At 47.2% G+C, this 18,268-nt stretch overlaps 1 protein-coding gene across 6 annotated transcripts in view; it reads left to right on the top strand.

Annotated features, from left to right (window-relative positions):
- Nucleotides 1-18,268, top strand: part of LOC119435918 (nuclear receptor coactivator 5-like) — a 206,026-nt gene that overhangs the window by 77,916 nt on the left and 109,842 nt on the right. For all 6 annotated transcript variants that reach the window (XR_007465293.1, XM_049660898.1, XM_049660896.1 and 3 more), the window contains one exon: nucleotides 8,856-9,044. Coding sequence is in view for 5 of the 6 variants with exons in the window: in XM_049660898.1 (XP_049516855.1) it covers nucleotides 8,856-9,044 (189 nt within the window). In the remaining variant the exon portion in view is untranslated. The remainder of the gene's footprint in view (nucleotides 1-8,855; nucleotides 9,045-18,268) is intronic.

Here is an 18,268-nt window from a genome sequence, read left to right as displayed (position 1 = left end):
AATGGACTGGCAGGCACCCGGGTGTAGGGTACCAGGGACAACTGTCGTGCGACTTCTTCGCGGACAAAGGCTTTGATCTGCATGAGCAGCGACGCCTGGTCGGAACCAATGGCCAGACTGGAGATAGACGCATCGGTTGCAGGAGAAGGCCTCGTCAAAGCTCGCTGCTTGCGTAGCTCGTCGTAGCTCTGACAGAGGGTAATAACGTCGGCAACATTGTTCGGGCTCTTGGCCAGGAGCATTTGGAAAGCATCATCATCAATGCCTTTCATGTGCTTAATTCGGTCTGCTTCCGACATGGTGGCATTGACGCGTTTGTACAAATCGACGTCTTCGATGTAACTGGTGAATGTTTCACCAGTTACCTGCGCGCGTGTGCGCAAGCGCTGCTCAGCTCGAAGTTTGCGGACGGCGGGACGGTCAAATACTTTTGTAAAGGCTGTTTTGAATGCAGACCACGTTCGGAAATCCGCCTCATGGTTCCTGAACCAGAGATGGGCCACGCCCGCGAGATAGAAAGCGACGCTGGTTAGCTTGGTCGAGTCGTCCCATTTGTTATGAGCGCTTACCCGCTCGTAGGACGCAAGCCAATCTTCAATGTCGTTGTCGTCGGTCCCGCTGAAGATGGTAGGATTCCGCTGGCGGATAGCCCCAGCGCAGAGAACGGGCGGTGACGGGAGCGTCTGTGGTTCGGCGTCTGGCATGGTAGAAGTTAGCGTCCGAGTGCGGAGTTCCAGGATGGTAGAGTTGAGGGCTACCCAGCACCTCCACCAATTATAAAGGAGGTTTATTGGACCTAAGACCGATGACGGGTCGAGCGTTGCACCGAGCACAATCTCTAAGCTTGAGCTTCTGCGGCACGCGATGCTGTTGGCAATCCTGCTGCCTAAGTCCAGGCGTTCTTCTTCATTACAATATATATATATTTTTTTGCAAGTTTTATCATTTCTTTGTCGTCCTTAAAGGGACCCTGAAACGATTTTGAGAATTTTGTACAAACGTACTGAGTCGTTAGAGTAGGTCCTTCTGATCATTAATTGACGCATCTAAGTGCTCCACGTAAAGCGTGTAATTTATTATAAGGTTTTAAAAATGTACATCGCTACCGATTGCAGCACGCCAAGCGGCTGATTTTTGTGCCCAGATGACGTGTTTTGCTCAGAATACGTTACTGGGCCCGCTTTCCCATTGGCTGCCCAGGGCGCGTCATCGATAATTTTTCCAACATTATGGTGAGCAAATGTTGTTCGTAATTGTTTAGATGTTAGTTAACATGTATTATAAAAAGAAAGTAACAGAAAGAGAATGCACAAGGACATGTATCACTTCACAAACAGCACTTCCGGCCCACAGCAAGTGTCGTCTGCTTGTGTTACAACGTGCTCCGTGTTGACGAGAGCTGCGTGGTCAGTGTTGGTCTTGTTCTTTCTTTTCGCAAACACAACGGTTCGCCCTTGTTGCGTTGTGGGCTACAAACGTAGCGATCGGCGACATGCCAAGCTGCGACATCGTGCCCCCGCTGCAAGGCAGCAGACGAGCTGCAGCGCATCGGACTTACGGTATCCAAACCAATCCAAACGGCACCAGCATCTACGCGTTTGTAGCCTATCGCTTCACGTCGAAGGTTTGCCACAATAGAGTTTAGCGTGTCCGGTATTCAAGTAAACGCAAGCCCAAGTGTACTGGCCGCTTTACCACGTTTCACGTGATGAACGGAGGTTCAAACATGAACTGCTTGCACGGTGCAGCCATCTGGCGGCACAAATCTCAACCAAACACACAGCTAATATAGCAGTAACCAAGTTCTTTTTTCTACTTTGCTGCTGGCTCAAATTTTTGGCAGGTGCATAATCTTGAACATGTTGTCATGTTTAAAATGTTTTACACTTGTTTACAGGAATATTAGCTCTGTTTTTGGCTGGTTAAGCTCTGCACCACTGGACCGCGCATGCAGATCAGGCCACTCACGTACGTCTACGAAGCTTCTTCATCACAGCGGTATGGAGAGGCTTTAGTTTACGCCTCTGGCTATCCGTCAAAACACCCAGCTCGCCTGTGGTTACCGAAATACTGGACACGCTAGGCGCTGCGACAGAACGTCGCAACGATCGCTGCTTGATCGCTCTCGCTGGGGATCGACGGCCGGGTGGCTAGCGGAGAGGTTGGCGAGCCTTCGCGCGCTGGCTCCAAGACAACCGGAAATAGACGACAACGTACGTCACAACTTGACGTAGGGCCAGCGCAGGTGGAGCTTGGCCCCGATCACTCGGCGAGCGAGTTGAGGAGGAAATGCATGGCTAGGGAGGAGGGTAACTTGTAATCGTCCGTAGCTCTCTTAATATGAGATGCTTCACTTAAATTGTGACGCGAATGTTCTACTGTAGCTGCACCCTACGCGTCTACAAAATTTGTTCGAACCGTTTCAGGGACCATTTAAATAAAAGTGCAAATTGTAAAGGGAACTGAGGGAATTGATGTACAGTAAAACCTCGATAATTCGAACTCGGTTAATTCGAAATTTTGGTTAATTCGAAGAATCTGAGCGGTCCCGTCATTCTCAATGCAAATTCTACCGGATAATTTGAATGGCCCGCGCGGCTCTATTCGGATAATTCGAAGTTTCCGGCTAGTAGCAACGTGCGGCGGTTAGGTTAGGGCGCTCCGTACAGTCGCCAACCGATTTTCCGAGCTCGTGGGGACTGAAAAATAGTCCGGAAAACTCGTTCGGCCGAAAAAAAAGTCATTAGTGCGGCTTTAAAAAAAATCTTTAATAATGCCCTGCCTCATACTACGCTTGGAGAGGATCGACTTGCTTGGATTTGCGCAGCAATGACGTCGTCTTGTGTACAGTCGACACGAACGCCACCGCGTTGGCGATCTCCGCCAACGGAGTTCGCCATGGAGATAAAAGAAACGAGCTTCGCACCGCTTAGCTCTCGCGAAGGTACAGGAGGTAGCGCCGATCACTGAGACATGGGTCTCCAAAACACCTGCTCGGTGTACACGCCACGTTCAAAATAGCAACCGAAACTTGAGAGAAAAAAAAACAAAAAAACTCACCGAAATAACACGCGTGGTGTCAGCGCGCACGAGCGAGCGCGGCCGCCGCAGCCCACAGCGAGCGAAGGTTCGTGCGGTCTATCGCTGCGAGCGGCGAGAGCACAGCCCATACGAAAGGTCAGAGACGTCTGGAGATCGCTTTCAAGATACGCTGCGCGCGAGAAACCGCTCCGGCGCTAAGTACGCAGTTGTTAGAAGAGTAGAAGTCGCCCCCCCCCCCCCCCCCCCCCCCACCCTCACGGCCTTTCACACGAGGGTGGAAGTCGCCTCCGCCGTGCGTTCGCTCTCCATGAAAGCGCGCGTCCCCCGCGCGCTGTCACTCGCACATACGGCGGGCGCGCGGCGATGATTTTATCGCCCTTGGACTTTGTATAGATCCTCAGGGCGGCGACGCCGACGGCGAAAATCCGCTTGAAGTGTCCATATAATTGCTGTCGCAATAAAAAAAAAAAAAAAAAATCCCACAATAAATGGTTACAACGATGGCATGGCCTCCGAGACTGGAGGATTGCGCGAGCTCTCTCTTGATAGCGCGCGTTCTAATCTTGAAGGCTATACAGCGAGTCACTGGAATTCAAGCCAGTGCAAAATCTAACATGGCGGCTTCCAAGATTGGGTAGCGCGGCTAGGAAAGAGCGATTTAGTCCGCAAAATCGAACTTTGGGGTCTCAATTCGTCCGAAAAATTGGGTGCGAAAATGCATGAACTCAATGGGAACCCTGATGGTGCATTTTTGAAGTCCGGAATATTCAGCAAGTCCAAATTTTTGGAGTCAAGCACCACCACGCCCGCTTTCGCGGCAGTTATCGATTCCGTGAACATCGTCCGCAACTTTGTTGAGTGCAGTGCGGGTGATATTTGTATGCTACGTTTTTTGAGCCAGCTGGAGAGCATGGCACTAGGGGCGGCGAACCAGCGCGCCAAGTAATCCCGCATCGGTGATTACTTTGACTAATTTTTCTCGGACATGGAAAATAAAGGTGATTTCTTTTTGCGGCAAGTTCTTGCTTGTTTTCTTTTTTTTTTATTCATTTCGGTTAATTCGAAAATCCGCATAATTCGAAGAATTTTCGCGGTCCGGCGACCTTCGAATTATCGAGGTTTTACTGTATATATAATTTTTTTTATTAGTTAACCCAAGTGAAGCTAACAGAGAATAAAGCCAAGGAATGCATAGGGGAAATTAACTGTTCTTTTAATTGAAATATAGAAATAACAAAAAGTGAAGTGAATGTGTACAAAATTTTAGACAACTAGCTGCTCGTGGGAGCCAAACCTTGTACTAAATATCTGGCTGTGGGAGTAAAGTAATAGGGGATATTAAAAATGCATACTCATCTGGGCAACGCTGCTCACATCTTCCATCTTGTCTAAGGCACAGTTGCGAGGGCAGCTGTATGTTTTGAGGCTTACCAATTGTCGCCATGCAGCTATGGAGGACTTTAAAATGCAACAATTGCCTTCGTCATCACGCGAATAATGACCTGTGAACTTCACTGTGCTGTCACGAATCAACAAAGCCAAGTGAGCTAGTTTTAGCTGACTGCATTCAAGTGGCATACGGTTTTGAAAACAAAATCTGCACCAAGCCTTTATCTGCGGTGATGTGTACTTCGAACCTGAGTTTACACTCTAATTTTCACATCAAACCTTCAAATCTGCCTTGCATTGAATACAATGCCTCTGATTTGTTGCGTCTGAAAGAAATTGTGTCGGATTTGAAAAAGGGAAGCTTGTATAGTAGTGCTGTGCATCGAAGCTGATAATAAAGCTCCATGCACGCAAATAACGAGAGCTCTCTCTGTTAGCATTGGATTCTCGCATGTACGAACTGAGATTGTGTGTCTGGTCGCACATTTATGTCCTGTGAAAAGGAGGGCAAATGTGATTGGCAAGATGAATGTCGGGACTCTTTTTCGTGTGCTTATTTTTGTTCGGATGCAGCACATGTCAAGTTTTCGCGTGATAGGGAATTGCAGGTGTTTTCTCTCACTCACATTCTGTGCACTGCTTAATTCTCGGACTGCTTTTGTGTATGTAAGTTGAGGACTTCATTGCTAACACATGCTCCGGCAGCAAGCACAGCACAATAGCATGAGAAATACTGCAAGCATCTGGCTAAGCCCACTAGCACGGCATCTCAGTGCCAGAGCCGGAAATGGAGAAACTCAATGAATAGTACAGAAAATGAACACGTATGCGATTCTACGGCACACTGTATGGTGAAGCAGTGACAGCTTGGTGATGCATATGCGCACCGGCTTGCGTTGCTATTCCATGCTTTTTTTTTTTTTTTCCTGCTTTTCAAAACCTGCTCTGATGAATTGGGTCAAGCTGTCCTAACTTCTTCTCAGTGAAGAAATGAAAATAATAAAAGCTCCATCTGCAATGCGTGTGCTCATGTGTCAGAGTGCTTTTTATTTTTTAGTGTGCATTAGAATACAATTTTCGTGAACATTGCGCTATCTTCACAGAAGTTCTTGACTTTTCATCCGCCTGGAAAAAATAGAGCCAATTTTGGGTGCCACAACCTGTGAGGTGCTTCTTGTGCCATTTGTGATAGTTGTTTTAGCTGTTAAATTGCTTTAAAATTTCAAAGTATGTTATAAAAAGCAGTGTCTTCACATAAAAAAAAGTAGTCGTAGTCATAGGCTAAACAGATATTTGTAAAATAAGCTGGTGCGGAAAACAAATTCAGGAAGATTTTTTTTTTCTTTGGAGGGGAGGGGGGCTATTGTACTAGTCATACTAAAGACACGAAAATAAATGTCAGATGAGGGTGTCTGCGCTCCTCGCTTCCTTGGCACATGTAGGAATGTGGGAAAATATGACACTTCATAATTTCCACAATACTACAAGATTGCGTATTTGACTCGTGTTAACTTGGAAAATTGAGTAATTCGTACTGGCTGTCTTTTGTCACCAACGTGTGCCTTGTGCCAGCCATCGCTCACTGCATTTTCTTTCAAGCAATAAGCTCAGTATTGGGGGTGGCGAAGCAAAAGTAACAATTAGCAAATTAAAAGCTGCACTCACGTTCAACCAAAACGAAGTGGCGCTATACTGTTTGCTATGACAGTTGCTTGGAAAAGAAGTGCAAGAACATTGTCTGTTCTTTTTCCTATGTCTTGTGCCACATGCAAGGAGGACTTCTGCAGCACAGCTTGTTACCTGTTTTGTTTTTACTGAATGTGAGACATCTGACCGACTCACATTTGTCAAGGTACCGCATTTGCAAGAATATATCGCAACCACCAGTATAATGCGAGGTATACTACTGGCAGAAAGGAGAGGGCACCTTCGATGGCATGAAAAAAATGGTTATGATCAACTCCCAGGAAGCATGTGTAATTATACATCCATACTCATTTAGAATAGCGCCTTTTAGCATATCGTGATGTGCACATGCATCGCGGTAATGCTCATCACAGAACGAGCGCCCATCGCCTGCGAGATCTGTATACAATTCCTGGATTTCACTCGAGCATGTTTTAGTAATGGATTGGCCATTGTTCTCTCCTGAAATGTTTCAGGTAACAGGCAGTATGTGGTATGCTGCACGAATATTAAAATAAAGCTATTCGATGTTTGAGTATTTTTTATCATTCGCACACCTCTACTAAAAGGCATTGCTACAAAATCGTGTCCATCTAGGTTAAAGGCAAGTGTTGACAAACTTATGCCATATTCTTAGGCAATCTCTTTTGAAGATACGTTCTTTGTCACTATATTTCGAGTGACTAGCAGTGGACGCATCAACAAGTGGCTGCATCTCCGCACTGTGATAACATAGCGTGCCTGCCACCAGGCCAGGAATGCTGTCGCTCATAGACGCCATTGGGTCTAGCGCTGGTCATGTGAATGATAGTGTGCATGGCACTGTGCCAAGAATGCCGTAGCTCATAGACGCCGATGTGGCTTGTGCTAGTCACGTGAAATTGAAGGTATCCCCAGAAGTTACGACCCGAGAATGTGGCACACCTTTTTTGGCCACTTGTGGAATTAGTCACTTATGTTCGTGTGAATACAGTATTTCAGACTCCCAATTATTTGGACTTTTTGGTGGTCCTCTTCGAGTCCAAATTATTTGTTGGTGTGTGTATACTGTAAGTAGTATCCTTAGGGGCCTTATTAGACATTTAGCAATTGCTATATACAAAGGTATTTAATTACAAGGTGTGATGGCAGAATTGAATATTAAATTTTAATTGTAATGAATGCAAATGCTTTCTGCTTTACTGACAATATCAGCCCATTTATGTCCACTGTAGAACGAAGATCTCTTCCAGTGATCTCCAATTACCCCGTCTTGTGCCAGCTGACACACCATCTTATGCCTGCAAACTTGCATAAATGAGTGCAAATCCTTTGCCAGATTTGTAGTGCAAGCATTGTTTAATGCTAACTCTATGAAAATCCTGAATAATTTTCCTTCTTTATTTATCATCATCAGCCTATATGTCCACTGCAGGACGAAGGCCTCTCCCTGCGATCTCCAATTATCCCTTTGTTACGCTAGCTGATTCCAAATTGCGCCTGCAAATTTTCTAACTTCATCACCCCACTTAATTTTCTGCCGTCCTCGACTGCGCTTCCCTTCTCTTGGTATCCATTCTGCAACTCTAATGGTTCACTGGTTATCCATCCTACACATTTCATGGCCTGCCCAGCTCCAACTTTTTTTTCTCATAATGTCAATTAGAATATCGGATATCCCCGTTTTCTCTCTGATCCACACCGCTCTCTTCCTGTCTCTTAACATTAGGCCTAACATTTTTCGTTCCATCGCTTTGTGCGGTCCTTAACTTGTTCTCGGGCTTCTTTGTTAACCTACCTCCCTCATGACGCCTGCAATTAATCCTTGTTTATTATTTTGTGCTAAAGTTGAATACTGACCTTTTCCTTAAAACCACACTTTGGAAAATGATTTGGAACACTTTTAAGTGTCCTTCAGTTTAAGCTGAATATACTTAAATTGAACCCTATTTCTCGCTGTTCTCACTTTGCAATCTGTACTCACTGACATGGTGGAAACAAGCTCCAAGTGTTGCATCCTATGAAAAGGGCTTATTAGCCAGCAAATAGAATGACCATATGATGTGGACGATGAGTAACACGAGAACAAGGTGAGAGCAGGAGCCAATGTTTCGACAAGTGGACTTGTCTTCTTCAAGGCCACTTGTCGAAACGTTGGCTCCTGCTCTCACCTTGTTCTCGTGTTACTCATCGCCTTGAATCGCCATCTCTCGCATTCCCCTTGTTTTCCCCATATGATGTAGAATCCCACTATGCCCACTATGATCAGTGTTTGCAGTTTGGGGGGGAAGACTCCAGTGAGATTGCTAAGTCATATAGGATTGCAGACAAAATATTGCAGAAAAAGGGCTGTCCTTGGGAAACTTAAAGTGTGCACCATGCTCTGTACTTGTATTGGAGAGGAGGTGCTCTCCTTTAAGGCCCAACCGCATGCACGCGATATTCAAGCGACAGCGACAAGCGACCCGACAGGCACACCCTGTCGCGCTGTCGTGTTGCGGCATGGAGCAACCACATGAACGCGACATCGTTCAACCTTCCACCTTTAGCAAGGAATTTTGTTTGACCAAACTCTGGGATAATGGCTGACTTGACAAGATCACTGTTAGGATGTAGGACATTTTCTTAGAATCCAAGGCTATTCTTTAAACTTTGTGACCCCTAAGCACTCATTTCCTGTGCTTTACTTTGTCAAACACAAGCATTTTATTTAAAATGGTGTTGCTAACTGCAGTTTTTAAAATTTTTTTATTTGGTAGGTATGGTGGTAGAGATGAACGTGGATATGGCCGTGATGATCCACATAGGCCCTACCCTCGCCCAGAAGGAAATGGACGCTACGGCCGGGATGGCTACTGGAGTGGCAGGGATGAGTACGGTGGCCATCACGGGAGAGATGAGCCCCCGATGGGCTATGGAAGAGATGAGCAACCTGCACCACGGAGCCGGTAAAAGATCATATACTTGGTTGCTTTTTACATGTGGAAATGACCTCATCCTGAAAACATGTCATAACATATGACCAAATAGGATTGATAGTAGTTCGATCTTCATTATGGTTGAAACTCAATCTTGTGCCAATAGTTTCTTGGGTAGAAGAAAGTCCGAGAAAAATAAGTTTTCACAAGTGAAACTTCATATCTTCATATGATGAAAAAAAATGCCGTACATTTTTATAAACTACTTTGCCTTTAAGTGCATGAAAAGTTCAGTTCATAATACAGCAAGCACTAACCTTGCATGGTGATTGTGAAACAAGCATTGGTGCAATGTGGGTTCCATAGTCAAAATGTATTTACAGCCGGGCAAATGCTACCATTGACAATTGTGTGCATGAAGCTACTGTTGTGTTCTTTCTATAAAATGCTCTGATTGGCTGAAACATCTGCATCAAGTAATACAAAGAAATCACAACTATGGTTTTCAAAGTGCTCAAGAGATGCTGCAATAAGCCCAGGAACTCTGTGGAACCTTTAAGGGCCTCTAAGCCCGTCAATTATTGCTGATCAGTGCTCTGTGAGTGCATCTGGTAAAGAGCAAAACATGCTACAGGCATACCTAAAGAAAATGTTGAAAAGAAAATGTAATGTGTCCTCCACCATCTGGAGAACAGCAGTGTCTCTCATGGGGATATTCTGATGTGAAAAGCAAGTGTGCCTGTGGTTCGTTTATGTTGGCGTTGGTGTTTGTTTTCCTCTTGTGTTGGTGTCTGCTTGCCTTTTTTCTGAATTTTCTGTCATTCTATCTGATGTACATAAGTGAATACATTCACCTATGCTTTGCACGGGTACAGAAAAACACGAAGAAAATTCCGTGCTTGTTATGTGCTCGAGCCATAAACAAAAGAAAAAGCAAACAAGTGAACTTAAGAACTGTATGCCTATCATTGGCATTTGACATTGGGTCTTACATGAATGCATTGTGTAGTGCTGCTGGGGTCAGCTTTCCTGTCTAGATTAGTTTTTCTTTATTACCGTATGTGTTCGCATATAAGGCGAGGTTTTTTCCCAGAATTTTTAGCCTAGAGTCACCCCCCTTATACGCGAATTTTGCCTTGAAGTGTGGCTTCATGGCAGTGTGTGCCGTGGTGCCAGAAAGCTATACTATAGGGAGAAATTTGCTCTGCCTTGAAGCCACACCTCAAGGCAAAATTCGCATATAACCCGCACACTGTGTGTTCAAGTTCCCTTTCCCCCTATTTCATGGTTGCCATTTTGCATTTTGGTAGTGTTAGTAATTCAGTATTCCGTAATCCCTGCCGTGTCTCAATATTCCGTTAGCTACTCTGTATTGCCTTATATTGGTGAGCATGCTCGTTTTTTTCTTGGGTCCCCCCAGTTGCACCCTTACCTTATAGTCATGACTACCTTATAATTGAATAAATATAGTAACCCTTTCGGGGAGGGTCAAAAACGTAAACATGCGGCGCCGCGAACAAGTCCCAAATTGTTGGTATTTACTACGCCATCTGTGGGTTTGAAAAACGCACTAATTTTAACTCTCTGTTGACCAGCAAGTGCTGCCACCCTGTGTGGATACAAGGAATTTTTTTCACCGAGCGCTATACACGCAAGAAACACAGTATTGCCTTAAGTTAGCGGAAACCGTTTATCTGTCCCTGGCGGCACCCAACACGCACAAACACCCGATCCCCGGCCGGCGCGGGAATCAAAGGGCTCCCGCACCAAGGGCGAAAAATATAGACAGGGACGCCTCTAGTACGTCGCTGTGAGAGGTGGCACACAGGTGGCACACCTTTATTGTCGTATGTCCCCCTACTTGAAAGAATTGCTCGATGCAAGACTGACGCTTTCGGTGATTTGCTCCACTAAAAGTCATGTTTTCAAGCCGGTCAACCTGGTGCAACAACATTCAGTGCATTGATCACTTCTGCCAAAGGGGGCGCTCGGGCGGGTTCGTCATCACTGTGTTCAACGTTGGTGGCCGAGTCAGTTGTTCTTGCAGCAATCTCTCTGTCGAGGTCAGTGTAGCATGTAGGAACTGTGCTGTCTATATTCGAGTAATCGGGAGAAGCCGATTGGACAGCACTCCCCATCCTCGGCGTGCAAGGCCTCATATTGAGCGCAAAGTCTCTCCCCTTCCTCATCAAACGGACAGGTGACAGCACAGTCAGCGGTGGTGGCTACTTCATTCACAAATCCGGCGTGCTCAAAACCCCGTCGAATTATTGTGGCCTCCACTTGCCTGTATGCATGTACAGCGATGCATATTGCACCAAGGAGGTCAATGGCATACTCATTGTCGTTATCGTAGCAAAGGAGCATTCACTTCAACACCTTGTATCGATATGTTTTCCTCGTGTGAAGTACAACACCTTGATCCATCGGCTGCTATAGTGACGTCGTGTTAGCAGGCAGAAATACCAGCTTAATTGCCTGCAGGTTCTGAATGTCGCCGTGCGCTGGACAATTATCAATGACGAACAGAACATTATGCCCCGTGGCCGCAAACTTGTGGTCATGGTGCCGCACGTACGTATTCTTCAAAAATTGCCACTGTCATCCAAGCTTTCTTATTGTTCTTGTAAATTAGCTCGTCCTTGGGTGGCAGTCATGCATTTTTAAACAATGAGGCTTCTCCGTCTTGCCAACAACAAGCAGCTTCAGTTTGTGCTCACTGCACATGTTTGCACCGAACAGTGAATCTGTCTTTGTTCTGTTTCCGCTCCTTAATGTCTGCCTCCTTCACAGTGAACGTCTTCGTAGGCAGCATTTTGCAGAAGAGCAGCCTCATCAAGATTTTACACATCTGCTGCGTTGTACTTGGCAAGTAGTGGAGTCAAGGTATGCTGCTTGCAGCCGTCGACAACACTCACCACTGCCACTCTCACCACAAACACTAACGAACGTTAAATTGTTGCGATACTTGAAGCGACGGAACCACCCATTGCTGCATTTAAACTCTGTATGGCCAAGTTGCAGAGCCAGCTGGTTAGCTTTCTCCCATGATATTGTCCAGTTGACGGGAAGGTGGGCTGCGTTCGCTTTCTGCAGCCAAGCAATCAAGGCAGCTTCGACATCAGCGTATGTAAGAGTGCGTACTAGTCTACTTGCTGAGTACGTCTTCCTGTACGCTTCGAGTATTTTCTGCTTGTTCTTGATGATGTTCCACAGCGTTGACAAGGGCACGTGGTTCTTTTCAGCGAGAGAAATTTCTGATGCCGTTGACTTGCTGGCCTCTTCACTCAAACAAACCTTTTCTTGCAACGACGAACTCTTGTACTTCGGCAACTTCTAAGCACACCACAGTCAAACAATTCACAATGAAAAATGCGCAGGTGCAGACAAACACAGCATTTGCACAACGTTCGCCAACTGAGATCCAACTAACAAGGCCAACAAGGCCTACAAAACGTACACCACTGGCTGATGTAAAGATGATGACGATGATGCTCACAACAGCACACATCTCTGCCTGGCGCATGCAATGTCAATTGCTCAAACATGGTGTCTACGACGTCTTTCGGGCACAAAGCTGGAAAAGCATGGCCTTCGAGATCCGTTCTTAAACAAAACTGTGTGGATTCTAATTTAGTTGAAGCCTCTGAGATTGGTAACTCCTATTGCATAGCTCGGAAGCTGCTGCCAAGTATGCAAATTAACCGGGAAGCGGCAGACAGGCTGCACCAATTATCCGTTTAAATATACATGTAAAAATTCGGGACCGTACATATAATACTAATTATCCAGGATTCCCAATTAACCGAGACAGTAAAAGCTCGTTAATTCGAATTTCACGGGGACACTTAACGAGTTCGAATTAACTGAAATTCGAACTAACGAAAGTGATTAAAGAAAGCCACATCTGATGACAAAAAAAAAGGTAGAGCACCTCTAGGTACATTTATTTGCAAAAAAAGTCCGTAATGGTTTTCTGCTTTTTGCCTCTGAAAGCGATTGCTGCCGCTTTATCATCCAGAGCTCGAATGAGCCGGAAAGCATCGTCTTCGCCTTCTTTGAAACTGAAGAAAAGCCGGGCGTGATTTAGTCCGTCCATCACCTGTGCCAACGAAGGTCGTACCGGTGTTTCACCAACATCATCATCATTATCTTCATTCATCATTCACGTCGTCATCGTCCACGACTGGGTTTTCGTCTTCGCCGACGACTTGGGCGACGATTTCATCATCGGTCACGGCACCGCACACCGCCGCGCAGCTGTCGACATTCACGTAGTCGCCGAAGTCCACATCGCCGAGCACCTCCCGTACATGAACCGGAGCGCGGACGTCCTCTTCAACTTCATTTGCGTCTGCGTTAAGGGCTCCAAAACCACAGTGCCGGAAACAATTCGCAATTGTTTCTGTGGTTACCTGATTCCAGGCACGCACAAGCATGTGCAGGGCTGTGAGCAAAGTGACGGTGTAGCTCTTCTCATTATCGGAGCACAGGAGCAACTTCTCGAGAACGTGGCGTCTATAAAAGCTTTTCAAAACTTTTATAACGCCCTGATCCATAGGCTGAAGAGCCGCAGTGGTGTTAGCCGGAAGAAAAACCAGCTCAATGGCTCTCAACTCGACTTCCACCTTGTGCGCCGAGCAGTTGTCGACGAGGAGGAGAATCTACCTCTTGCCGAGCTCAAATTTTCGGTCGAGTTTCCTCAGCCACTGCTTGAAAAGCTCGCCCGTCATCCAGGCCTTCTTATTTGCTGCATAGTCGGCCTGCAGCGTGCGGATGTTCTTAAAACATCGAGGCTTTTGCGACTTCCCTATCGCAAATAGGGGGAGCTTCTCGGTTCCAGTCATATTGGCCCCGAGCAACACCGTCACCCGCTCTTTGCAACGTTTGCCGCCTGCGCACACGTCCCCCTTGTAGGTGATCGTTTTGTCCGGCAAGAGTTTAAAAAACAAGGCGGTCTCGTCGGCATTAAAAATATCGGATGGTGCGTACCTGTTCAGGTGGTCTAGTAGCGCACCATTCCGCCACACGGTGCAGGTTTCCGCGTCTACGGCTTTGGCTTCGCCGCACACACTGCGGAAAACGAGGTCGTGTCTGTCCCTGAAGCTGTGAAACCACCCGTCCGAAGCGGCGAAGTCTGAGACGTTCAGACGTAGCGCGAAATCAGCCGCCTTCGCTACAATGATGGGGCCACTCAATGGGATATCCTGGCTCCGTTTTTCCTTAATCCATGCGAGTAACGCTGCCTCCAGGTCCGGGTGCTTTGCTGTACGAATTCTCTTCCGATCCTTGGCGAAAGGATCGCACCACCCCGCACTCCGCGCACCCTGATTGAACGCTGCTATAGTGATGAAAACACACGCCCTCCTTCCTCCAAAGTCTCCCGCCATTCTCCTCCTTTTTGTTTCGCTTTTCACCGCTGGTCCTCACGCGCACGCCCATGCTCCCACTTCTGGAAAAAAAAAATGCTGTATGCTGTATGTGCGAGTAAAAGCATGCAAGGGACGCATGCTTTCATGGAGAGCGAACTTACGGCGGAGAGCAAACGCGACGACTCTCGTCGTGCGGAGGGCCGTGGGGGGGTGTGAGGGAGGGAGGGGAGGCGACGTTTAGCTGCGGCACTCAACGCGTATCTTGCGACCGGGCGCAAGGGGAACTGGCGACTCAATCTCCCGCACAAAAGGAGGAAAGCGCGAAGGCATCGCGGGAGGGAGGGAGCGCCTTTTACTCGGCAAGCCACGCATTTGGTGCCGCAGCTCAGCGCCGACCCCCCTCCCTCCCATACCCCCACGGCCTTTGGCGCGACGGAGGAAGTTGTGTGTGCGCTCCGCCATGCGTTCGCTCTCCGTGAAAGCGCGCTTTCACTCGCACATACGGCGCGCGGCGACGATTTTATTGCCCTTGGACTTTATACGGAACCTCGCGACGGCGACGGCAGAAATCCGCTTGAAGTGTCCATGTAATTGCTGTCGCAATATAAAAAACATGCCACAATAAATGGTTATGACGATAGTGCTGACCGCATATACTAGAAAGAAAAAAGAAAAAGTGCAGTATTCTGGAGCGTTTTGTCAGCCAAGGAAGAGCGGGCATGGCCTCCGAGACTGTAGGATGACGCAAGCTCTTTATTGATAGCGCGTGCCTCCCAATCTTGGAGGCTATAGAGCGAGCCACTGGAATCCAAGCCAGTGCAAAATCCAACATTGCGTCCTCCAAGATTCGGTAGCGTGGCTCGGAACGAGCGATTTAGTCAGGAAAATTGCACTTTGGGGTCTCAATTCGTCCGAAAAATTTAGTGCGAAAATGCATGGGAACTCAATGGGAACCCTGACGGTGCATTTTTGAAGTCAAGCACCTGCACGCCCGCTTTAGCGGCAGTTATCGTTTCCGTGAACATCGTCCGCAACTTTGTTGGTTGCAGTGCGGGTGATATTTATATGATATGTGTTGTGAGGCAGCTCTAGAGCATGGCACTTGGGGCGGCGAACTACCGTGCCAAGTAATCCCGCATCAGCGATTACTTCGAGTAATCTTTCTCGGACATGGAAAATAAAGGCGATTTCTTTTTGCAGCAAGTTCTTGCTTGTTTACTTTTTTTATTCATTTCGGTTAATTCGAAAATCCACTTAATTAAAAGAATTTTCGTCCAGCGACCTTCTAATTATTGAGGTTTTACTGTAGCTTTAGCAGCTCCAAGAGCACTTCGAGCGTTTTCAGGCCTTGCGCTAGAACCTGTCGTTGCAAATCTATAGGTGAGCCGTGGATGATAAGCGCAAGAAGCGATGGCAGCGACAGTCCAAGTTCAGCGAGGCGAAGAAGTCGCTGTTTCTCCAGAAAATACTCGATTGGCGTGCTGGACTGGAAACGGTAGAATAGTGCCTCATGCCACCGGTCAACCAGATTCTTGCTGAAAGTCTGAAGGAAATTGTTCCATTTAAACCAAGGTTCAGGCTCTCGTTGCGAAGTCGCCACTCATGCCACTTTCTTGCTATCCTGCTAAGGAATGGTGGCATGTTGATCACAAGGTCTTAATCAGACGGCCATCCATTGTTCTCCACAGCTTGTTCATAGAAAGTTATCCACCCTTCTGTAATGTCGGATGAGTCGTCGAACGTTTCAGGATGTACTATTTGTGATGAATGGTTTGCCCGCTTGGTTAAAGCAGAAGCCAGAGTCTCAATAATAGAGCTTTGCTGCGAAATTTGCTGTTGTTGAATTGATATGGCTCGAAAAACTGTCAGTAGCTCGTCAGATGAAGCTTGCTGGAGCATGAAAGTTCTTTCTATAGGTGTCAACACCAGCTTGGTGAACAGATGCAGCGGAATATTTACTTCAACTGAATGTTGCTCCAAAAGTTCTTCTGAAGACACTGAGGCTTCATCCAGAATGAGATTCAGAAGCTCACCTGTAGTGACGTGTTCAGGAAAGTCAGTGGCGGCTTCGTCCTCGACTTGATATTTCTTGAATACCACAGAGTTGCTGCAGTTCTCCACAAAAAAACTCCCCCACATATTGGTTCTTGTTGTCGGCTGCGCCAAAATATGTAACAAGCCCACACATAATAAACAGACGGAGTACTCTTCACGTCGCCATTACTAATGTCTTCTTCTCCTCCGCCATCTGGCCCCTTTACTACAATTTCTGTCTTTCTTCTTCAACTGCTTAAACACGCTTCAACCCTTTCAGACTCTATGTACACAATTTTGTACACTGGGATAGTGCATCAACAGCAAAAGCATTGATTAAAGTAATGATACAGTATAGACCACTTATAACGCAACCGCTTATAGTGCAGGACCGGATATAGTGCGGTCTTTTCAGACTCCCGTTAATTTTCCCATAGCACTCCATGTATACACGTATCGCTTATAGTGCAGTTGCAGGAAACGAAATACCGGTTACAGTGCGGCTGTGTGGGAGTACGGAAGTCAACGGAGACTGCGAACGCTCCCCTCAAACGGGCGCCCCAAGGACTGCTCGAGGAAGAAAGAGAGACGAAGTGGAGGAGAAGGGCACGTGGTGCGAACGAACAGCCAGTGAGGCTGAAACCAGAATCTTGAGTGCGAGTCATGAAATATCACAGCGCGCATAGCGAGCGAGGGCCGCGAAACTGCCAACGCCAGCCAACGCGCGCTTCACGATAACGGCAGTAAACGAAACTTCAGGGAGCGGGCGGCGCCAGCACAGCACGGTGAAGGGCGCACGCGAAGACCGTGGAATGTGAGGGAGGAGGGCGACAGTGAAGCGGATTTCACCTCGGCAACTCCGTCGCTTCGGTGGCTCCCCTCGCCCTCCGTCATAGCTCTCTCACTTTCGACTGTCACCGTGCGCGCCCGCCGCCGCTCCAGCCGGCCCGGCGCCAGCTCCCCCGAAGTTTCGTTTTCTGCCGTTATCTGGAAGCGTGCGTTTGCCGGCGTGAGCAGTTTCGTTGGCCGGCCTGGGACAGCGCCGCTGCTCCCCTCTGCGCCGTAGCCGCAGCGTGCAAGGTCAACACGTGACTAGAAAGTAGAGGAAGCATAAAGGAGAAAGAAGGGTTCACTGCCACTTTCTACACGTGGCTACGGTAGCGTGGCTGAGACGTCGGCACGTGCACGCATGTTCCGGCGCAACGCAGAATCGGCGACCTTGCCATTTAAGAGAGGGTGAAATTTCCGCCCCGTTTTTTTTTTTTTTTTTTTTCTTTTTCTTTGTTTCGTTCGCGCGCGACATTGAGGGGCCTCTCCTAAGCTTTTACTCTATGGCGGTGCTGGAGCAATGCCGATCGGAGCACCGCCGCGTGATTTGGTTCGAACTAACGAGATTCGACTGTAAATTGAATGCAAACGTTCTAGCCGCATTCCTCGACTGTCGCATACGCGTGGCGGCTCGGTGCACATGTTTGACATATGTGCGGGCCTTTAAAATTGTTGCTTTGCTTATAGTGAGGATATTTGCGACTCCGGCGACTTGCGTTATAAGCGGTCTACACTGTATTTAAAATGTGTCCCTTACATCTTGAAGTTCTTCTGATTGAAGAAATAGTACTGCAAGTTTGACACAGGCAAATTGTTTTAGTAAAACGAGTATGAATATAGATGGTTTGGCATTTTGCTTGGTGTGAGTATGTCATTGGAGGTAGCGGGTTCACTTTCATTGTTTTTCGCAGTGTGTTGTACCAGTAATAATTTTCGAGAGGCTGGATAGGTGCTTTTCAAGCATGGTAAACATGAAATAGTTGATGTTCGCATATCTGATGTCTCTGTAGTGAGTCTTCG

The sequence above is a fragment of the Dermacentor silvarum genome, chromosome 1, assembly GCF_013339745.2.
Source record: "Dermacentor silvarum isolate Dsil-2018 chromosome 1, BIME_Dsil_1.4, whole genome shotgun sequence".
Lineage (NCBI taxonomy): Eukaryota > Metazoa > Arthropoda > Arachnida > Ixodida > Ixodidae > Dermacentor > Dermacentor silvarum.
This window is presented reverse-complemented; position numbering and strand designations above follow the sequence as displayed.